The following is a 24,299-nucleotide window of genomic DNA, read 5'->3' on the forward strand; positions in this document are numbered from 1 at the left end:
CTCCGAGTCCCAAAACATGCACTGTGCATTAAATTCCAACTTGTAGCTAACCATTTGCATCAACTTGCTGCAGCTGCTATCAATTAGCTTACACCATTTTTTGGGAAACCCTCACTAAAAACTCCGTCATTTGACCTTGAACGTCCTTCTAGTATTTAACTTTTGACATTCATTGAAGAATAATTTCATCCATGTCATTCAGCGAAATCAAAGAAATATCATTCTTGTTTGCTCCCCTACTGCGTCCCATCTGTTTCCAAGTTGTGCTTGTACGTGGATTGCTAGAAGCATGGACTTACACTATATATGGATCAACACAACTGTGCATTCTTGCTGTGGGTCAGAACATAAAAGGGAAATGTCCCAGAGAAATCAATAAAAACATATGAGGCTTTTTAGTGATCAAAGCAGAGTGTGCTTGTATCATTTGTCTCTGTACTACAAAACCCACAATGCTTTGTTGCATTTTAATATCCTGTACACGAGAAACACGTGCTACCCGTCTCTAATCTAATTTTCAATGACCATTTGATTTGACTTGTAAATAAATTCAAATATACAAAATCAAGAAAATATTGAGCAGATATGTTTGTGTATTTTTTGTTATTTTTTTAATGTACATTTTCCAGTAACAATCATTTGAAGTAAAATGCTCTTTTTATCTAATATTCTTATTTCCCCAAATGTTTAACTTTAGTAAAATGTGCGTTTAATTTACCTAGAAAGTCAACTTAAAATATAGCAAAGAAAGGATATCACGATACTTTTATTTATATTTTTCTGTTTTTAAAATTTTAGGAAAAAAATGTGGGAAAAATAAAATACTATTGTGCTTTCGGTCTGAAGAAAAAGTAATACTACTACAAAAATGATACCATAATACAAAAACAATACAGTACTACATAAATATTGCAAAATACAAGAAAATAAATATCAAATTTAGCGCTGAAAAACAGGAACCTACTATATAATTTTGCTTTTGTTCTGGAAATAAATGATACTACTGCAGAAACACTATAAACATACTTCTACAGTGATATTATAATACAGAGATGCTACCTCCAGCATGGTGATGATGCAACATTTTTGATTCAGTGTATATGAAATATGATGTATGCCGAATGGAAGTTGAAACGATAGTTTTATGATTAAGGACTATATACAAATAAATATGGCTTGACTTCTGACTTTTATTAAGGGAACGTTTATTTGTACCTCTAGGAAGCACTAATTACGACATACTTTTCCTTTAAAAAATTTTAAAAAAAACATGTAGTATTACCGTTTTTAGGGCAACGTTAGCCTGCCCGAAAATCCAAACCAAACCCCGCTCGTGGGTCACGGTTGCCATGGCGCCAATTGGCCCCGTCCGGGTGGCACCAGCTGGAGTTTGTTGACATATTGGCTCCCTGTCAGTATTTAAACTCTGTCCAGTCAGTCCCCTTTTGTCAGTCCGTCTGCGAAGCTCTGTTTTTACAAGGCAAGCCCTTTTTCGCTTGTTCAGTTTTTTGCTCCTGTTTGTCTCCCGCTACGATCTGTTTGATCTCGACCACGTCTGCTCTCCCATCCCTAATTACGGCCAGTTTTGATCTCCACCACGTCTGTTCTCCCGCCCCGAATAACGATCCGTTTTTTTTATCTCGACCACGTCTACTCTCCTCTCCTGGTTTTCGACTTTTTTCCGTTCCTGACACCGCCATCGCGCGCAACGGAAACCCCACTTCCGCGTCAGGGCAACCTATTCCCCGCGACCAGCCATCTCCGGATCGTGTGTGCGGTGCTTTCCCTTCTCCCCGAAAAAACTGTGAGCAACGTTACGCAAGTGGATCTGTTTCCTGTTCTGGTCCTGACACCCCTCAAACGTAGCTAGCGCAAAGCTAGCTTCCATGCACACCCCTTAATATAAATCTACACCTTCTCCATGCTCTTGCTAGCAAAAACCTGAGTTACTCATTCACCCGAAACAAAACAAAAAGACGGATCACGCATGGCCAAAATCCAGCAAGACGTGCAAAAAGCTCCTTTCAATAAACTTTTGCGATAGTTTTTTTTTTTTAGACCACCAGCACGGAGCTGTCTTGGCGGACATGTGTTGCGCAGCTTGCCGTTCCTAACTTTTGGGAAAGCTGTGCGTGTTTATCATCTTTGGCTAGCGTCCAACCATTTCTTCCACGCTAGCTCGACTAAGCCGGGACAAAGAGAACAAAAATAACACACCAAGAAGACCGAAAAGCCAAAACAAATCTTGTAAATGTCCTTTGGGATGTCGTATTATCTGCTGAGGCACAGTCATTATTTACGAATCAATGAAGCTACGACTCATACATCATTTGATTGGCTGAGCAAAAAGCTTTATATAAACCGTAGCATTGACTTAATTGTTTCACAGTCTAACCTTACTTGGTGTCTCACAATCGCCCTCTGCCATGAGCCAAGGGAATTGCATGCCTCACTCTGGATATGTAAAAGACCAGGAAAGGTAAGACATGATTTAGGCCTATTTTCGATTTCCTGGCATTAAAACCGATTCATTTTTATACAGTAAACTGCATAAAATACCAATAATAGTAACGATATATTTTTATTTTAATCAATTTACTAATAATTATTCGTCATTCTTTCACATTTTAAATTTACTTTTGTATTATTCAAATATTTGCTTTCTCATTTAATTGTATTAAATATTTTTAATTATTGAACATTTTTAATTTAGTCTTATTTTATTTAATGTATTCATTAAAACAAGATGTGACTGGCTGGCAAGCAGTTCAGGGTGTTCCCTGCCCACTGCCCGAAGATAGCTGGGATGGGCTCCAGCATCCCCGCGACCCTACTGAGGATAAGCGATGAAGATAATGGATGGATGAATGGATTAAAGCAATAATATTCAAGGATTTAATTTTGATTGGATATTTTTAATCAATTATCCTACTTTCAATTATCTAATTTAATTAAAATATTTTTATTACCACCACTTAAGTGGAAACATTGATTGCAGTTGTTAACCCGCAAATTGAAGATGAGCACCACCCTCAGGCCTGGAGGGGAACAGCATCAACAACATGACTTTATTATCATTTTCCATCTTCTTGCATTACACCAAATGATTTCTCCTTTTTTTTACCGGTACATTTAAATGCAATTTAACGTTCTATATGAAAAATGACAATTTTTTATTTTATTTTATTGTTTTAATAATTTGAAATACAACATTATGTACGTTCTTATTTGGAGTACATCATTTTTGATAACTATTCTTCATTTAAAAAACTTATACAATATATTTTCTACCACCACCTAAATGGACACATTACTGGCAGTTTGTTAACCCGGAAACTGGAAATGAGCACCACCCTCAGGCCTGGAGGGGAACAGCACCAACAATACAATTTCCTCGTTTTTATTTTTTTTATTTTCTCTAATTCATCAAAATATATTATTTGCAAAGCGTTTCTTTCAAAATTGCTTGAGTAAATATCAGCAGAGGCTCCAGCGCTCTTCTCACGCCAAAAGACATTTCAGGAATGAAGTTATGAGAATGTTTAAAACCTTTGCGGGAATTTATGAGGCATTTCAACACCGTTTCCCTTTTCTTTTTTGTGGCCAGACGCGATTCAACACAGACGATCGTAACATTTTCTTTCGGTCCGAGGAGACTTTGAGGACATCTTTGTACAATATGCTACAAATTGATTGATGTGATATTTAGGACACAAAGCCACATCTCACACAAGTGATATAAAAGGGGAAAAAACAACATAAGGTGTGTTCAAGCACATTTATTTCTTTAAAGCATGAAAGGAAATGGAATGTGTAGAAACAAAATGTACCAAATAAAAAAGAGAAAAGGGTAAAAAGGGACATTGTGACGGGTGCTCAGCACCATTTTTTAGAAAATAAAATTGAAATTGTGCGAGTACACTGAAACGATGTTAGCGTTTTTAACATAAATAGGAAGAAACAAAACAAAATCCTTTTTTTCTACTCACCGCAGAACATTCACTTTTGCACGACCAGCATACAGTCATGATACCATCACCGGAGACAGATACTCGAGTAAATATGTCCACAAACTTGACTTGGATCAAATGAAATCAAAATGTATTTTGACTGTTATGCGCTACTTACCACCAGAAGTATTTTGTTGTGCACTGAGTGCTAAACACCCAAGTGAGACTGAAATTGACTATAAAGCACCATTTTACTTCCTTGTTTTTTTTTTTTGCAAGGCCTTACACCGGGTTTTTTTTTTCGGGTACATGTAGCAACAAGATGGTAGACAATTTTGGCATTTCCCTCTAGGTGAAGCTCATGTTATGTAAAATGATTAGAAATGTTTGGAATTAATAGTATTTTACAAAAAAATCACATACCTTTGATAATTCGTGTATTTTTGCTAATTATTCATAGTAATATATATTGTTTTTAATGAATACAATTTTTACCACATGGAAGCACTGAATAATACACACAGTCCCTTTAAGTGCAGCCCTAGACGATTATGGATTGATCCATCACTGATTGATTGATTTATTTTCCTATGAATTTTTAATGTTTTTTTTTTTTTAATAGTGAAATATTTTTATTACAACATTTATTTGTGGAAAACCTGATTTGGCCCAACTTCACCCGGTTCCTAACTCTGGCGCCCCTCGCAGGTGAATTGAGTTTCGTGGTTGTAGGTCAAGAAATTAGCATTTATTTACAGCGACATCTTGCAATGAAATATGACACAGTGTCCCTTTGATAAGCATGCAGAGTGACAAGACGACGTTCTTTTTTTTACGTCTCAATCTTTTTGGATAGCGCCCTCTTGAGGTTGGGATCCTTGCGTTTTTCTGTGGTGTCCTGGAGCGGGTTGCTTCTGGAGGTTTCGGACCGGTACATCTGCTTAAGGTTGAGCGTTTCTTGTTCTTTTGTAGTTTGCCGTTGAGCTTGTCGCAAAAGCCGTTTTAGAATCTTCACTTTCTCCCGAAGATGAAAGTTTGCTTTCTCCAGCGAACGAACTTTGAGGGAAAGAGCGCTCGTTTTCTCTTCTTCTTCGAAAAGAGCCTTTTGCACGGACGAGCAGAACAACTGTGGGGACACAGAAAGAAAATGGAGTCGGGTCAATAAAAAAATATCGAGTCAAACACTTCAAGGTATCCGAACAAAAACCTGGTGCCAAATGAGCGATGCGTAGCAGCAAGATGCCAGACAAACATGGCAGCAACTTCTAGGAATGTAAAAAGAATACAAACATCTCCACGTATGAATATTTATAAAAATTAACATTGTTCTGATAGTTTGTGTATTTTTACCTATTATTCATATCACTGTTTTTGTTTTTTACTGAATGATGGTGTTTTGTATCACTAGGTGGCGCTAAGTATTACACACTGTACCTTTAAAGTCACTGTGTGTAATAATACACAATCAGTGTTTCCCATACCTGTCATGATTACTCATGGCACTCACCTGTGCCCGCTCGTTTGGTTCCCTGTCCTACTTAAGTCCTTTCACTCGCCTGTTGTCAGTCCGTCAGCAAACCTGTTTTCAAAAGGCAAGTATTCTTGACTCTGACTCCCGCCGGTCCCATTTTGTCATCCAATTTACACTCGTCCGTTCCTGATTTCCCCGTTTGTCTCCTGCTACGACCCATTTTTGACCCCGACCTCATTCTGAGCTCCCGTCCCGGCTGACGACCTGTTTTTCCGTCTAACTACGCTACGATCTCCCGCTCCGGAAGATCCACTTCCGCATTGAGAACACGCTCTGATCCCGCGAGCACTGGATTGCTGGCGCTTTCAATTAACTTGTGAGTACACCTTACGTGATGGGTCTACCATTTGTGCTGGTTCTGAAAATACCATAGGAAGATTCTGGCGGTCCTCCAGGGATTGTTATCTGAACATGGAAGTGCCTCTCCCGTGGCGAGCGGTGGCGGTGTCGGGAACAGAAAAACGGGTCGGTAGCCGGGACAGGAGAGCAAAAACGTGGTCTGGGTCGGAAACGAGTTGTAATCCAGGAAAGGAAAGTGGACGTGGTCGGGGACAAAAGACGTCGAAAGCCGGGACGGGAGAGTAGACGTGGTCAGGATAAAAAACGGGAGCAAAAAACAGGTGGGAGTCAGGGTCGAAAAAAGGCTTGCCTAGTGTTAACTGAGGTTCACAGATGGACTGACAACAGGGGATTGACAGGACTGGGTTTGAATAGTGACAGGGAGCCAATCAGAGTCCGGTAATCATGACAAAAACACAAAGTACTATTAGTTACTGCATTGACTGGAGCACTCGTGTCATCACTAAATGCTGTTGAAGCTTCACACTGTCCCTTAAAAAAACACACAAAAGCTCATTTTTTTGTGCAGAGGCTATAAAACGCAACCTGCAGGCTCGGGGTTGAAGCCTCCAGGTCACATGACTGGTGACTACCAGCCAATAAAGGATTGCTAAATATAAAAAAAGAAGAAAAATTCCAACTGTGAGGATTTCCTGGCCGAGTGTGAATTCCCTCGTTTTATAAAAAGATATACGTTGAAAGGAAATGTCAAAAATGCGCCGCTAGCTGCCAGGCCGCATCATTGGTGGCTGCATTTCTTCCTGTATTTGTACAACATATGGCATCACTTACTCCCTACTGGGAGTTGAAAAGCCTGAGAAACTTTATCATCTCAAAATTCTGGAGACTAATGTCAGATAAGAGCGCTGCTTCCTGGCTCTCATATTCTTAAATTGGTGACAAGGAATCCATAAACTTCACACAGGGGATTAAAACAAGTACAATAATACAAACAATAATTTCAATAAAAAAACACAAACTGGCTGTAACGGGACAAAAAAACAAAGAATGATATGTAAGAACACAACCAGCTCTAACTGAACAAAACATGAAAGAAGACGACACAGAATATGTACCATTAAAAAGATAGCAATGATGGCAAGAATGTGAAATATAATGCTTTACCACTAGGAGGCTCTAACCAAACAAAACTTGAAGATGTACTGAAATATAATTTAGTTCTAAAAGAACAAACAGGAAAGAAAGATGACAATGGAAACGTTCCCGTAGGTGGGTAGAGGAGCAACAGTGCCGTGATGACAAGACGACGAGACTAAAAGATGTGTTGGAACACTATCTAACAGAACAAAACATGAAAGTAAGACGCTGCAAGATCGGTACTCACACTTGGATAAAAACATAACGGGGGTGCCAAGACAACGACGCAATGAAACATAATGTTGGGAGACAAAATGGCTGTAACGGAACAAAAAAAAACTATGCATGATGTGGAAGAACACTAACATGTTCTAACTGAACAAAACACAAAAGAGAAGAACGCAGGGGACATACTCATATAGGGAGTACATAGTGTTCTAACACCAACCAGCTCTAACTGAACAAAGCATGAAAGTAGACGAAAAATTTAATGCTTTACCACTAAGTGGCTCTAACCAAACAAAGCTTGAAATAACTCCAGACGCAAGATAAACTGGAATATCAACTAGTTCTAACAGAACAAACATGAAAGAAACGCGACAATGGAAACATTCAACAGTTAGAGTGCAGATATGCAGAACTCCCTCCCACAATGCTTTTCTCACTTTTTTTGTGTTATAAATGCGATGTGCCCTAAGGCTTGTAGTGACGCTAAGGCTAAAAGAAGAATCAAAACATGATAACCATGGAATCAAAGCTTAAGGTTAGGGGTCTAGTGTATGGATGAAGCCTTTCGAGTCAAGCAACCAGGAAAGTCTTCAATTCCTTTATTTGGAATCCACGACGAGTCATTTTTCCATTTCACAAAATATTTACAAAAAAAGATACTTTCAAGACTACTGGAGGGCACTGTCGTTTAATGCGAATAAAACCGTTGCCACAGCAAGTTATAATACTGGAGCATAAAGTGGCTCTAACCAAACAAAACTTGAAATAACTCCAGACGCAAGATATACTGGAATATCAACAAGTTCTAACAGAACAAACATGAAAGAAGACGACAATGGAAATATTCCCGTACGTGGGCAGAACATCAACAGTGCCGTGACGACGAGACTACGAAACGTAATCCTGGAACACCAACTAACTCTAAACGAAACGAAGGAAACAACAGAAGATGTGTTGGAACACTATCTAACAGAACAAAACATGAAAGGAAGACGCGGCAAGATAAGTACTCACACATGGATAAAAAAATAACGGAGGTGCCAAGACGACGACGCGATGAAACATACTGTTGGGAGACAAACTGGCTGTAACGGAACAAAACATGAAATAATCAACACACAGGACACATTGAAAATCCGACAGGCTCTAAATGAACAAAACACAAAAGGAGACAACGAAGATATGTAACCACATCAGAACAACATACTGTATAAGCAACTGTGAGAGTGCCATTACAACAAGACCATGAGTTATAATGTTGGAGCATAAAGTAGCTCTGACTGAACAACACATGAAAGTGGACAATGTGAGAAATGTTGGAACACTCGCTCTACCTGAACAAAACATGAAAAACGAAGACTGATGCACTCACACGTAGATAGAAAAACAACAAGAGTACCGCGATGACAAGACCATGGCACAAAATGTTGAAACATGAACTGGCTCTAACAGAACAAAACATGAAAGTATTAAGATGCAGGATATGTTACAACATTGCTTAGCTTTAACTGAACAAAACACTGAACAAAACAAGACGACACAGGAAACAGACTGATGCGTGAATACAACAACTCCATAGTGTTCCCACACCAACTAGCTCTAACAGAACAAAACATGGAATGGAAGGAAACAAGGTACAGATTGAAAAGATAATCTGGAAAAGCTATGGAAACTGTAAGTGCCCTTATATACTCCCAAAAACACTTTGTGACATCAAAGAGTGAGCCACACCCCGTTCCTAAAAACACTGAACATGAACGTGCGGAAAGAACATAAACTTCCAATTCCTACTTAACCCCCAATGTGTAATATTTGACCACTAGAGGGCACTGTCGTTTAATGCGAATAAAACCGGTGCCACAGCAAGCAACAACACAGCAGAAAATATCTCGACTTATGATTTTTTTTTATAAGAATAAACAAAAGTATGATAGTGAAGTTTTGCCTACTATTTGAATCTTTTTTTGACTAAATTAAGTTTTTTGTACCACTAGGAGGCACTAAATATTCCACCCTGTCCCTTTAAGTAAATATTTCGATGCCGGAGGGCATCGACTCCACTTAGCGTGTCTCTGTTTACATCCATCAGTCAAGGACTGGAAGCCATTTCTGAGTGCTCGGAGACATGTTTGAAAGGAAAGACGGGTTCCCCTTGACAAATTTTGAGCTCCAGTCGTCATTTTTTAGCTCACCTTCGACCAAGACCTAAAAAAAAAAAATCGATTTTACAGAGGGAATATAATCCGCTTTACGACTAAAAAGCACTGAAGATATGTAAATATCGACTGTCCCGCAATTAGAATTTCAGTTTACGTTCATATTTCTTTGTACCGGTATTGAATCGTGTACAATTGTCAGAACCAGAACGGACGGAGGACCCAGACGCATTTCACACAAGCTTTATTTTACAGGAAAGGGGCAGTCATGCGCGTGAACACAAATGCCAGTGATCGCTAGGCGGAAGAAGGGAGAAAACACGAAGCCAGAAGCAGACGAGATCGATACCAGATACCGGACTGACGGGATCGATACCGGACAGGGCGAGCCAGACGGGATCGATACCGGACACTGGCGCAAGATATCAGACAATATGAGATAGACGGGATCGATTCCAGATACTGGAGACGGATATCAGACAGGAAGAGACAGATGGGATCGATACCAGATAATGGAGACTGGCGCAAGATATAAGACAGGATGAGACAGGTGGGATCAATACCGGATACTGGAGCAAGATATCAGACAGGCCGAGATTGACAGGATCGATACCGGATACTGGAGACAGATATCAGACTGGACGAGACAGACTGGATCAATACCAGATACTTGAGACTGGCGCAAGATATCGGACAGGACGAGATAGACGGGATTGATACCGGATACTGGAGTCAGATATCACACAGGACGAGACAGACGGAATCTATACCAGATACACGAGCTGATACTGGACGGACAGGAACGATACCGGATACATGTTACACGAGCAAGATACCGGACAGGACGGGACAGAGGGGATCGATACCGAATACACGAGCAAGATCCCGGAAAGATAGATAGATAGATAGATAGATAGATAGATAGATAGATAGATACTTTATTCATCCCCGAAGGGAAATTCACTTTTCCAGCAGCATCCCTGAGCTGAGAACAATCGAAAATAACACGGGAGCTGCTGGAGTGGCTGCCATTCGTGACGGCGCCGGAGAAACGAAAGGGCAGGACAGACGGAATCGATACCGGATACTGGAGACTGGAGCAAGATACTGGACAGGACGGGACAGACAGGATCACAAGCAAGATACCATACACAAGCAAGATACCAGACAGAGTCAAAATACACGTCTTACGGGTGCAGAGGTTTGTTGACGGACTGACAAAGGGTAAGTGAGAGCACTGAGCTTAAATAGGAGGGAAGCCAATCAGGCAACGAGCCGCAGCAGGTGCCACACGGGCGGGGCCAATTGAATGGGCAACCGTGATAACAATTGTAGGTTATATATTTTCTATTTACTATTATCTTTATTTGAAGGTGTTTATCGGGGGCAGTGTGGTGGTGGGGGGGGGGTCACTAGCTGATAAGCATAAGTTTCTATCTATATGACAATGTCACTTGTCCCTACCTCAAAACTGTTTTTTTTTTATCCCAGGGGCCCGTTGTATAGCTATATTAATGATGTCATCCTACATAAGAGCTCCCACATGCTGCAGCGAACTTCAGAACAAGTAAGAACGTTCATTTGATTTTTCTTCTTCTTTGTGTGCCAAACCTCGGTCCAAATGTGTTTTCCAGATTTTTGACTAGCGCCATATTTTGTTGTCAAACAAAAGGCAACGATCATCCATCTGAGCAATTGTGGCTTCTTGTTTTATTGTTTTTTTTTTCTGAATGTGCTGAATCAGAGTATTTTTTTTTTGCACGTAAAAATGGAAGAGGAACTTTCTACATACCCTGCTGTCCTCCTGGGCTTCCCATTCGGGGGTGAAACTATGAACTTGTGCCCCCTGCGTGCAATTGGCGAACTGGAAGAGGCTGGCGAACAGGCGATGGTTTTCCGCCGTGTCCGGGAAGATGGCGTCCTGGAAGTTGACACCGTGGGGGAGCATGTTGTAGTTTTCATCCATTCTGAAAGAGATAATAGATAGTAAGTGTTATGATTACTGATGTGACTCAGCTGTGCCCGCTCCTTTGGCGCCAACTGCCTCGGGTTTTGATTGGCTCCCTATCAGTATTTGTACCCAGTCCTGTCAGTCCCCTTTTGTCAGTCTGTCTGCAAACCTCAGTAAACACTAGGCAAGCCTCTTTCGACCCTGACTCCCACCTGTCCCGTTTTTTGCTCCCGTCTGTCCCTGGCTTCAACCCATTTTTTGACCCTGACCACGACTGCTCTCTTGTCCCGGCTTTCGACCTCTTTTTGTCTTCGACTACGTCTTCTCTCCTATTCTGGCGTACGACCCGCTTCCTACCCCAACCATGTTTTTGCTCTCCTGTCCCGGCTACGAAACCGCTTTTTCCATCGCCGACACCGCCATCGCTCGCCATGGAATATCAACTTTCGCGTTCAGAGCGACCTGCTTCCCGCGTCCCGGAATCACCGGATCGTGGGCGCAACCTTTTCTCTTTCTTCCAATAAAACTTGAGGAAAAACGCAACGCCAGTGGGTCCTGTCTCTGTTCTGGTCCTGACAGTAAGTACCCGAAACGTTATTATTGAGAGGCGTGGAACTCAAGCACCCCCCTAAATTCAACTGAAGAAGCCCCAAAAATGAAACACTCTGGGTGATATGACATTCGTCAATGTTCAGAACAGTTTTTGAGAACAAGTCACGGCATTTAGATGGACCAGTAACTAAAATTTTCAGAGTTAAGGCACAAGAAGTTGAGTGAATCCAATCTTTTTTCTCGGTGCGACTGTCAAGAACCAGAACAAGATCAGGACCCAAATGCGTGACATTCTCACACAAGCCTTTTATTTTACAGGAAATCCTGTCTGTCTCATCCAGTCCGGTATCTTGCTCCAGTCGTCGGTATCCAGTATCTATCCTGTTTGTCTCATCCTTTTCGGTATCTTGCCCCAGTATCCGGTATCAATCCCTTCTGTCCCGTCCGGTACCGATCCCAACTGTTCTGTCCGGCCCCGATCTCGTCTGCCTCTGACTTCCCTGTCTCACTTCTTCCGCCCAGCGATCGCCGCATCCCCGGCGTTCGTGTTCACGCACATGACTGCCCCTTTCCCGTGAAATAAAGCTTGTGTGAAAACTTTACACGTCTGGGTTCTCCGTCTGTGTGGGTTCTGACAATGAGTTTTTCTGAGTTTTTCCTTGCCCTCATGTAGGTTTGAGATTAGGGGATGGTGTCATAATAGTCTGTAATCAGTAATAATCTGTGGTCTGTGCAGCCCTTTTAGACTCCTTGTGATTAAGGGCGTCACACATAAATACAACTCGACTTGACAAACGCACCCCCAAAAATGTCTCGTCATCACTTTGGATCTGGCACAAGGCCAATCTCATCGAGCACCGTTTGTTGTTTTTCCATCAGGACGGTGACCGGGTCCGACGTATCGGCTGATGTTTTTCCAGTGCTCATGAGAACCAGACTCCGTCCGTCTCATTCGGAGATCCCATGCGAGATCGCCGCGCTCATTCTTCTCCGATTCTCGAGATCTCCCCGAACCGCCATGGGAACGTTTTGCTGGTGGTGGATTGAAACGACTATTTTTATCTCGCCGCGGTTTTGGGGAACAGGAAACGGCCGTCCGCTGGAGGAAACCGTTATGAGAATGAGAACTTAATCTTTTTGGAGCCATGGAACTCATCATTTGGGTATTTAAAGGTATTTTTAGACTAAACCCTTTATGATATATTAATATTTTATACATGTTCATGAAGGAGTGCCACGTCTAATTTTGCAGTACACAATGTATACTATGTTGTTATCAATGACAATAAAGAATATTCTCTTCTATTATATTCTATATTTTGAATCGGGAAGGACACTTTTCAGTGAGCCATGGGTGTAAGATGGCTGTACAAGTTTCAGGAATTTCTACAGTTACAAAATCGAAACAAAAGTTATTCTATTCAAAAAAAGATTATATTTTACTCAAAAACGATTCTATTGTATTCTAGAGTTGTCATGATTACCAATGTGAATCACCTGTGCCCGCTCATTTGGCGCCAACTGCTGCGGGCTCTGATTGGCTCCCTTTCACTATTTGAACCAAGTCCTGACAGTCTCCTGTTGTCAGTCCGTCTGCAAACCTCTGTTGATACAAGGCAAGCCTTTTTTGACCCTGACTCCCACCTGTCCCATTTTTGCTCCCGTTTGTCTCCAGCTACGACCTGTTTTGATCCCGACCACGTCTGCTCCCCCACCCTGGCTTACGACCCATTTTGGATCCCGACTACGTCTACTCTTCTGTCCTGGCTTATGACTCGTTTACGACCACGTTTGTGCGCTCCCAGTCCCGGCTACCGACCCGTTTTTCCGTCCCTGACACCGCCATCGTTTGCTTTGTAAGATCCACTTCCGTGTTCGGATCACAATCTGAGTGCGAGAGCAACTTGCTTCCTGTGCCCAGCGAACACCGGATCGTGGGTGCAGCCCTTCCTCTTTCTTTCAATAAAAATGGTGGTAAACGTTACGCAATTGGGTCCTGATTCTGTTCTGGTCGTGACATAAAATACATATTATAATCTAAAAAATAGACTTACCTAAAAACAATTGTGTTCTATATTTTGAATCGAAATAGGTATTTTTCAGTGAGCCAGGGATGCCGTGTGGCTTTTTAAATTGCAGTAATTTCTATGGTTAAAAACACTTTAAAATACATATCAAAAAAATAATAATAAATTGTAATTTAATTTTTGAATCAAGACCGAAACATTTCAGTGAGCCGTTGGCTTTACAAGTTGCTGTAATGAATACTATAAAAAATAATGGAATAGAACAATATATTCTGAAAAAGAATTATATTAAAAAAATGCAGAAATGTCTAAAAAAATAAAAATAAAAAAATAATAGGTGACCCGCTATATCTTATTCTAAAGATTCAATTCTCTTCGATTTCACATCCTTAAAAAATACATATTTCAGTGCGCCATGGGTGCAAGTTGGCTTTATAAATTGTAATTCCTCCAGTAAAAATACTGCAACTGCTTGTATTATTATTTTCTAAATATACAATGTTCACTTTGTAAATAACATTTGCAATGAATAATGGAACTAATCTCACTGTTGCCATGGTGCCCAAATGGCCCCGCCATTGTGGCGCCAGCTGCGGCTCATTGACAGATTGGCTTTCTGTTTTTTTAAGCTCAGTGCTCTCATTTTTCCTTTGTCAGTCCGTCAACGAACCTCTGCCCCGCAAGACGTGGGTTCTGACTCGGTCCTGTTTCCTGTTGGTATTTCCTGTCCAGTATTGTTCTCTATTATTTTGTCCTGTTTAATGGTTTCAAGTTTCGTTCCCATCTACTTTGTCCTGTTTATTATTTTCTCCAGACCATATTCGTTGATCTTTTTTGATATATATTTTTTTCTTAATATTTTTTTAGCCTGTAAGACAACAAAACATGGCCCAGAGTTGTCACAATGTGAAATGAAATGAAATGATCTGCATTTGTATAGCGCTTTTCAAGTCAATAAAGACTTCCCAAAGCGCTTCACAATGTGCTTCACACTTTTCCCTTCTACACATTAACAGATAGCAAGCGTCAGCCATGCAAGGCGCCTATCTGCTTATTAGGGCCATTAGGGATTCAGTGTCTTACCCAAGGACACCCCCGTGACCCTAGTGAGGATAAGCGGTGCAGATAACGGATGGATGGGAAATCAATTCTTCAAAACTATCTCAAAAAAAGAAATATATTTGAGGCTGCAAAAAAAAACATTAAATGAAATTCAGCTGGAAGAACTTATGTATTCTTTATGTATTCTTAACTTTCATTGTTGTCATGGTTGCCCCGCCCGTGTGGCACCAGCTGCGGCTCATTGACAGATTGGCTTCCCTTCTACTTAAGCTCAGTGCTCTCTCTCACCCTGTGTCAGTCCGTCAACGAACCTCTGCACCTGCAAGACGTGGGTCGTGTCCGGCTTCCTGCTTGGGTTTCCTGTCCGGTATTGTTCCCGTCTATTTAGTTCTGTTTAGTATCGATATCCAGTTTCGTTCCCATCTAATTTGTCCTGGTAACTTTCAATTTCCTATTTCAATATCAATCCTGTCTGTCCCGTCCTGTCCGGTATCGACCATACCTGTCCGATATCAACTCGGGCAATTGGTATCGATCTCGTCGGCCTCTGGCTTCCTGTCATTTCACGTCAGACCGCTGCCTAACGTGCATGACTCCCCATTTCCCGTAAAATAAAAGGCTTTTGTTGGTAACATCACGCGTTTGGGTCCTGATCCAGTTCTGGTTCATGAGATAATACAGTATTTCATTGTGCAATAATTGTTGAAAATTGAATAAATAAGTTCTTTTTGAACATAACCTGCAGCATAAACCAAGGTTGACTGTAATACCGATAAACCTCAACATATACACATTTTCAGAAAATAAGAGGGGACAGAAGTCAACTTTCCAAACGCCTCCTCTTCGTGGGAAAACAAATGGAGGCTCTGCCACAAGTTATTCCATTTCCAGCTTCATTTTTTCCTAAATGTCTCATCGTTTCTTACCCCATACAACCAAATCTATCTTACATAACTGAGCAAAGAACGATATATATATAAAATATGATGTAATAAAAAGAAAGTAAAACAAAACAAAAACGTGAACAAAGCAGTGTCGAAAATACTCCATTGCCTTAAAATGGTGGAGTTGTAGTAATTATGCAGTATTCCTTCAGTAGAACTTAATAGAACTTAGTAGTAAACGTTTTGTAATATATCTGTTGTATTACAGTAGTTGTATTTTTGTAGTCATATTTTTTTTGTATCGCTGTAGTATTATTGTAGTTTTTTTTCTGTGGTGTTTCCATTGTAGAATCTTTCAAGTATATCTGTAGTATTACTTTACTTGTATTTTTGTGCTTCTGTGGTCATATCTTTGTAGTACTTCTTTAGTATTGTCATGATTACCGATGTGAATCACCTGTGCCCGCTCCTCTGGCGCCAACTGCCTCGGACTCTGATTGGCTCCCTGTCCCTATTTATACACTCTCCTATCTGTCCCCTGTTGTCAGTCCGTCTGCGAACCTCAGTGTATAATAGGCAAGCCTTTTTCGACCTTGACTCCCACCTGTCCCGTTTTTGCTCCCGTCTGTCTCCGGCTACGACCCGTTTTGATCTTGACCACATCTGCTCTCCCATCCTTGCTTACGACCTGTTTCTGACCCCGACCACGTTTTTGCTTTCCTGTCCAGGCTATTGACCTGTTTTTCCATCCTTGACACCGCCATCGCTCGCTATGGAAGACCAACTTCTGGGTTCGGATCACAATAAGAGTGCGTAAGTGACTTTCTTCCCGCGTCCAGCGAACACCGGATCGTGGGTGCAGCCCTTCCCCTTTAATAAAACTTGTGAGAAACGTAGTGAAATTGGGTCTCCCCTGTGTGCTAGTCCTCACAAGTATTTTTATAGTATTACGGTACTTTTATTTTGTAGTATTTCTACAGTAATATTTTGTAGTATTTCCATGGTAACATTTTTGTATTATATCTGGAGTTTTTTATAGTATTACTGTAGTTGTATCTTTGTAATATTTCTTTTGTAATATTTACATAGTAATATTTTTGTATTGTATAGTGTGATATTTTTATATTTTTTCTGTAGAAATATTTGGAGGTATTTCTATACAAGTATCTTTGTAGTATTTCTACAAAAAAAATGTTGTAGTTGTATTTTTGTAATATTTCTGCAATAATATTTTTGTATCATACTATTGCAGTAGTTGTAATTTTTTTGTAGTATTCCTGTAGTCATAATTTTGTCGCATTGCTGTAGTATTACTGTAGTTTTATTTTTGTGGTGTTTTTGCAGTTGTATTTTTGTGGTATTTCCATGGAAGGATCTTTGTATTATAGCTGTACTATTTTTGTGTTAAGGTTGCCAGGGCGCCCAATTTGCTGCGCCCGTTTGGCGCCAGCTGCGGCTCGTTGACTGATTGGCTTATCTCCTACTTAAGCTCAGTGCTCTCACTCACCCTTTGTCAGTCTGTTAATTGCTCCTGCAAGACGTGTATTTTGACTCTGTCTGGTATCCTGCTTGTGTATCCTGTTTGGTTTCGATCACGTCTATCTCGCCCTGTTTAATATCGTACTCCAGTCTCCAGTGTCTGGTATCGATCCCGTCTATCTCGCACTGCCTGATACCTTGTTATAATCTCCAATATCGGGTATCGATTCCATCTGTTTCGTCCTGTCTGATATCTGTCTCCAGTCTCCTGTATCTGATGTCAATCCTGTCTGTCCAGTCCTGTCCGGTATCGACCCCATCTGTCCGGTATCTGCTCGTGTAACTGGTTTCGATCTGGTCAGCCTCTGGCTCCCTGTTGTTCCATGCCAGACTTCTGACTTACTTCTTCCGCCCAGCCATCACCGAATCCCTGGCGTTTGTGTTAACGTGCATGACTGCCCCATTCCCGTCAAGTAAAGCTTGTGTGAGAAACGTTATGTGAATACTAGTACTATATTTAGTATTGTAAATATCTTCATTATTTCTGACCATTTTGTCTGGCAGGCCGGATGAAGAAGCCTGACAGGCTGCATGTGGCCCACAGGCCCACGTTTGCCCACCCCTGATCTGGGTGCACAGCACCCCCAAAACTCTGTACCCAACGACATAACCAGGGAAATCAAACTCCTGATTTCAAGCAAGTAAACAAAAAACCCCAAGCTTGTGTTTTTGGTTTTGCGCAGGCACTCCTGCAAAATATTACGCAGTAGAAAAAATGTTTTCCAGCCCCCTGCCTTCAATATCGGACCTCTCATCTGTTCGACCCCCACAAAAAAATCGTGAAGGAAAAATCGGTAACACCTGTTCGTTAGCGCCATTACGGAGCAGACACGTTCATCCGCGCGCCAAAAAATTGGAGTTAATCCAACTCTTGCTACTTCGTTTGTCTCCGTTCTTGCAGGAATACTAGATTTTAACGTACATTGTGGGAGGAAAGTAAGATATTTAAACATGAATTAACACGGAGGTACGGCTCAACACACTGGTTTGGTGGAATTAGTTTTTGTCCCAAATAGTTTTTATGGCAAACACCTAAAAGACTTGATACGGAAGTGTCATGAACTGGGCGTTTCTCACAAGCTTTAATTTTACGGGGAATGGGGAGTCATGCACGTTAGGCAGCGGTCTTGCGTGGAAAGACAAGAAGCCAGAGACCGATACCAATTGCCCGAACAGATATCGGACAGATGTGGTTGATACCGGACGGGACAGGACAGACAGGATTGATATCGAAACAGAAAATCGAAATTAAACAGGACGAATAAGACAGGAACGAAAACTGGAGAGAATAATAAACAGGACTAAAATAGACGGTAACGAAATTGAAAACGGATATTTAACAGGACAAAATAAACGAGAACAGTATTGAGTGAGAGCACTGAAATAGAAGGGAAGCCAATCTGTCAGCTGGCTTCACACGGGCGGGGCAACCGTGACAACAATGAAAGTTAAGAATACATAAAGAATACATAAATTCTTCCAGCTGAATTTCATTTAATTGTTTTTTTGCAGCCTCAAATGTATTTCTTTTTTCAAGATACTGTTGAAGAATCGATTTTAGTTTTGAAGAAAATTGAAGGGGAATAAAACCTAAGATAAGCTAAATAATTGCACATTGTCACAACTCTGGGCCGTTATTTTTGTTGTCTTACAAGACAAAAACAACAAGAAAAAAAATGTTTATCAAAAAAGATCACCAAATATAGTCATTACTCAGTTGTGGGGGTGTGGAGGTTGAGAATAATAAACAAAAATAGACGGGAACAAAAACTGAGGAGAATAATAAACAGGACGAAAATCGACAGGAACGAAAACTGGAGAGATTAATAAACAGGACAAAAATATACGGGAACAAAACTGGAAACCAATATTAAACAGGACAAAATAAATGAGAACAATACCGGACAGGAAATACCAACAGGAAACAGGATCGAGTCAGAGCCCACAAAACGGGACAGGTGGGAGTCAGGATCAAAAAAGGCTTGCCTAGTATACACTGAGGTTCGCAGACGGACTGACAACAGGGGACAGACAGGACTGGGTTCAAATGGTGACAGAGAGCCAATCAGAACCGCCGCGGTTGGCGCCAAATGAGCGGGCACAGGTGGGTCACGTGAGTAATCATGACAATAATCTAGCACTTTTAAAATACTATATTCTCTCTTTACTCACAAAATACTCAGATTAAATAATGATTATTACCAGTTATATTTCTAAGATGCCTGTCCGCTATAGTTCGACAGAATAAAGAGGCTGGTCTGCTATTGGTTTGTGCCGCGGCTTCACGAAAATGCCAATATGCTGTTGGATCAACGAACTCCCACAATTCTTTGCTCTTCACTGAGCTTAGAACCTCGCGTTCTTCATAAAGACATCGGTGATGTCACGGTCGCCATGGCGCCCAATTGGCCCCGCCAGTGTGGAGCCAGCTGCGGCTCATTGACAAATTGGCTTCCCGTCTATTTAAGTTCAGTACTCTCACTCTTCGTTTGTCGGTCCGTCAACGAACCTCTGCCCCGCAAGACGTGGGTTTTGACTCGTTCCTGTTTCCTGTTGGCATTTCCTGTCCAGTTTCGTTCCGGTCTATTTTTGTCCAGTTTAATATTCTCTCCAGTTTTTGTTCCTGTTTAGTTTTTCCTGTTTTATTTCGATATTCTTTTTCATTATCAATCCTGTCTGTCCCGTCCTTTCCGGTATCTAGTCCGGCAATTGGTATCGATCTCGTCAGCCTCTGGCTTCCCATCATTTCATGCCAGACTGCTGCCTATCATGCATGACTCCCCATTTCCTGTCAAATGAAAGGCTTGTGTGAGAAACGTCACGCGTTTGGGTCCTGATCCAGTTCTGGTTCATGACAGGCGATACTATTCCGTATTTTTCCTACTATATTTATACGCTTTTGGTCCAGGGCTTGCATTGATGCTTAAAGGAGAAGCAAACACATGATCACCATGGAAACCAAGTCGTTGATGATCGAGAAATACGACAAAGACGCGTACATCGTTACCCCTTGCTTAGGAATATGGCTGTGACCGATTCACGATGAGGACTTTTATCAAAAATAAGGAGGTGGTTAAAGCAAGGAAATTTTCTAAGGGGATGACAATCATTGCAAGTGGGAGTTTTCAAATCAGTTTTTATTAGAAATTGCCGTCTCTTCCTGCATCTACATCCACCTGCTACTCCACTTTACCAGCTCAAGAGTCACCTCACACCAAAGGTAAATAAAAAGTCATTTTTCCTTCATATATAAATTTATTTATAATGTGATTCAATCATATGCACGCATATTACACATAAGTAGTACTTAGTATATCATATTTTGTTATGTACGGTATATTTGTTTATCTGGTGTACAAAGGTTTTGGAACAACAAAGGTCCAAATTATTGGACACCTTACTACGAGGGAAGTACAAGTAAAACTACTTCAATGAGCTTTGTTGTCAATTTTTGAAAGCGGAGTTAATTTCCCTTTTGATGAATGGTTGATCCGCCTAAATAAATAAAGGTGCAAGGGAGTTTGCATTACTTATAAATAATACCTCTGAACGGGGTCTACTGTCAGGACCAGAACGGAGACAGGACCCACTTGCATTGCGTTTCTCACAAGTTTTATTGGAAGAAAGGGAGGGGGTTGCGCCCACTATCCGGTGATCGCTGGACACGGGAGCAGGTCGCTCTGAACGAGGAAGTGGAGCTTCCGTGGCGAGCGATGGCGGTGTCGGGAACGGAAAAACGGATCAGTAGCCGGGACAGGAGAGCCAAAACGTGGTCGGGTTCAGAAGCAAGTCGTAAGCCAGGAAAGGAGAGTAGACGTGGTCGGGGACAAAAAGAGGTCGAAAGCCAGGATGGGAGAGTAGACGTAATCAGGATCAAAAATGGGTCGAAGCCGGGGGACAGACGGGAGCCAAAAAACAGGTGGCAGTCAGGGTCGAAAAAGGCTTGCCTAGTGTTAACTGAGGTTCGCAGACGGACTGACAAAAGGGGACAGACAGGAGTGGATACAAGTACTGATTGGGAGCCAATCATCATCTGAGGCAGTTGGCGCCAAAGGAGGGGACACAAGTGATTCCCATCGGTAATCATGACAGCTACTATATTTCATTTTACGTGCAGTTCCATTTAAATCCAGAGATGGCAGAATTGGGTAAAAAAAGAGGCCAGTGTACCGTTATTAAAATACTGTAAACAAAAATATCACATACAATGATACAACCACATCTTGCCTGGAGACCCTTAGAATATTTTTGTACTGCACTTAGTTGTTTTTTATGTTAAATTGCACTTCAAATAGATATACCACTGAAAAAAATCATAAATAAAAAAGGGTGTGTGCCAGGGGCGTTACCAGTGGGGCAGACCCGCTCTGCCCACCCAAAGAGAGCTTGATGTAGTGGTGAGGGGAAAAATTAATAATAAAAAAGACAAATAAAAAAATGAAAAAAAATATGAAAAAACGGAGAAAAGCAAGAAAAATAATAAAGTAAAAAGCTGGAAAATGTCACGAAACGGATCGGGAATCAGGAAGTTGGAAGTCATTTGCGTAGACGATCTGTCACTTTAATTGAGAAAGAAAAGTTTTCCAACACACAAACGGACCAAAAACAAAACAGAGCAGGCTCAAATGCAGGCAAAACTACAGACTAGGCATTTAATTGGATTTAACAGAACTTGCAGAAATCTCTCAGAATGTTACACTGAAGTGCAACAAAGTCCAACAAGCACAACAAGAATAAACAGGTATCAAACAGGCATGAACAGGTTTTTAACAATAATAATAATAATAATAATAATAATTTCCTTTGTATTGTCATTCTTTGTAACAATGTACACAGAACGAAATGTCGATACACCTGACCCGTTGTAGCGAGTCAATGCAGCCGCAGCCAGAGGGCGCCGCCATTATACCAATTAGGTATGTCTCGGTCGAGGCGCGAACCAGCGACCTCCCAGTCTCAAAGCGGGCACACTACCATCTAGGCTACTGAGCTGGTATAACAAGGGTAAACATTGATCAGGCAAAGGGTAGTTCCAAAAGGCGCTTTTAAGTACCCATAGGCGTAATCAGGAAAATGCAGGTCAGCCGGTGCCAAGGGGTGGGGCCAGCTGGGCACCATGACAACCGTGCAGGACATGACAGAAAAGGCAAAAGAATAAAAGGAAAAAACCAAAATGAAGAAGAAAAAAAAAGAAAAAAATAAATTTAAAAAAAACTGAAAAAGCCAGACCAGAGAAAAAGATTTGAAACAAAGAAACAAAAGGAGAAAAAAAAATAAAAATAAAAAGGGAGAGAAAAAGACAACAAATAATAAAGCAAGAAAAAAAGGAAAACTCTAGGTGGGGACAAGAATTTAAAAAAGAATGATTAAGAGAAAAAAAGAAGACAATGAAGAAAAAAATAAGGAAAAGGGAGAAAAATAATTTTAAAAAATGAAAAGAAATTTGAAAAAGGAAAAAAAAATCTGGAAAAAAGATTTTGCAGGGGTCTAGGGGGGTCCCTTTGTTCAGTATATTACTACTAATAATGTCATATTCCTTACAAATTAACTGAATACGTTTTCCACAAATCCTTTATTCTACTCAATTATAAAAACATGCTTTATTCGATATGCTGTAAACGTTTAACTTGTTTAAACTTTCTTTAAATTAAGCAACTTCAAACTCAAAATATTGACTTTTCATTGCAAAAAAATAAAAATAACTACAAAATACAAGAGTAAATTATACATTTAATAAAAGTGAAAAACACTGGAAACGGTGCTGTGCATAAATAAAATGGTGGGAGCGGGAGGGGTGGGGGGTTATAGTAGTTGTGCCGTTCCTGTCTGGGAACGGCCCTGGTGCGTGTACTCACCTTAAGAAGAAGTAGTAATTATTCTTGGGGGTGACACTATAAGAGTAACAGGAGAAGTATCCCAAGCCGCTGATGTTAAACCTGGACCCCGCAGGGACCTCCAGCATGCTCCCCCAAGCCTGATCGCACAGAAGCTCAATTTCAGCCTGGTAGAGAAGATCTTCGGAGCTCCTCTGCCAAGTGTGGAAGCCGTAAGGTTCCTTGTGCAAGCTGAGAACTTTCGCCAGGACGATGATCTCCGCCAGTTCCGCCCGGCAAGCCTCCGTTTGGGGTCTCCAGTCGTGGGGAAGCTGGCATCCTTCGGACCGGAGTCCCCATGCGGCGAGGAGGAGAACCGCGGTCCTCCACAACATCCCGGGAGCAGAAACGAAACGCAGGTTACGGGAGAGGCGGAGTGAATCCGGTTTTAAATAAGCATTCGGGTGCTTTTGTCGTCTTCGGTTTTTGTAGAAGGGGTACCTGGAATTTGGGAGGGGGGGAGCGGTTTTCTCACACCTACTTTTGCGAATTTAGGAGGAGCTAAACAAAGACATCGCTCGTGCAAATTGGTGCAACTACAGATTTCCTAAAACTGGATTGTGATTTTATTTTCTTAAATTAAAGGTGAAGTGCGTAGTTTGAGGTGTCCTTAAAAACATGAAAGTACCAAGTCTTATTTAAGCAATGTTCAGCTGAGTTCAAAGAATCTTCATCTCTAATTTTTTCACCGCGCCTATCTGCTCTTATCTTGATTTTATCATCGGTGTTCCAGCCACGCAGTGCAGTAGAAGAAAGGAGGCGGGTGGGAGTGGGCGGGGTGAAGTGACTCTTCGCGCGTGATCGAGGTGTTCTTTCATCGTAGGATGAAAATGGTGAAAATAAGAAAAGGATTGTTTCAAATACAAACCGAATGCCAAACCGAAAATATAAAGCAAAAGTTCATTAGAGTGCAAAGTAGGTGGACTCGCAACAGAAGCAGCTTGAAAGAGACTGCATCGACAATTTCAACCAGAAGATGGCGTCCGTGAGTGCAGTATTTTGAACTTACATACCTTATCTTTAAAGAACTTTTTGGTAAGTGAATTTGTGAGAGGTGATTGGAGGTATGGCAAAATATATTTACACGTTTCAGTTAAACTTATATCTTG

At 41.1% G+C, this 24,299-nt stretch overlaps 1 protein-coding gene across 1 annotated transcript; it reads right to left on the minus strand.

Annotated features, from left to right (window-relative positions):
• Positions 1-3,764: 3,764 nt before the first annotated feature.
• Positions 3,765-23,690, minus strand: ccdc3b (coiled-coil domain containing 3b). The gene is made up of 3 exons (XM_088337760.1): positions 23,173-23,690; positions 11,095-11,269; positions 3,765-5,076 (listed from the first exon to the last, which is right to left on the minus strand). Exons 1-3 carry the CDS (start codon positions 23,523-23,525, stop codon positions 4,783-4,785), a joined length of 822 nt encoding a protein of 273 aa, XP_088193886.1. The 5' UTR covers positions 23,526-23,690; the 3' UTR covers positions 3,765-4,782.
• Between the last annotated feature and the right edge of the window lie 609 nt (positions 23,691-24,299).

Source organism: Urocampus carinirostris, chromosome 6 (genome assembly GCF_059441175.1).
Source record: "Urocampus carinirostris isolate Australia breed hairy pipefish chromosome 6, RoL_Ucar_1.0, whole genome shotgun sequence".
Lineage (NCBI taxonomy): Eukaryota > Metazoa > Chordata > Actinopteri > Syngnathiformes > Syngnathidae > Urocampus > Urocampus carinirostris.

Excerpts from the sequence above, each read along its gene's own strand:
- ccdc3b (XM_088337760.1), bottom strand. The coding sequence starts at position 23,525 with ATGTTGTGGAGGACCGCGGTTCTCCTCCTCGCCGCATGGGGACTCCGG. Across the intron at positions 11,270-23,172 it reads AATTACTACTTCTTCTTAAG|AATGGATGAAAACTACAACA; the intron begins GTGAGTACACGC and ends TATCTCTTTCAG. Across the intron at positions 5,077-11,094 it reads AAGCCCAGGAGGACAGCAGG|TTGTTCTGCTCGTCCGTGCA; the intron begins GTATGTAGAAAG and ends GTGTCCCCACAG.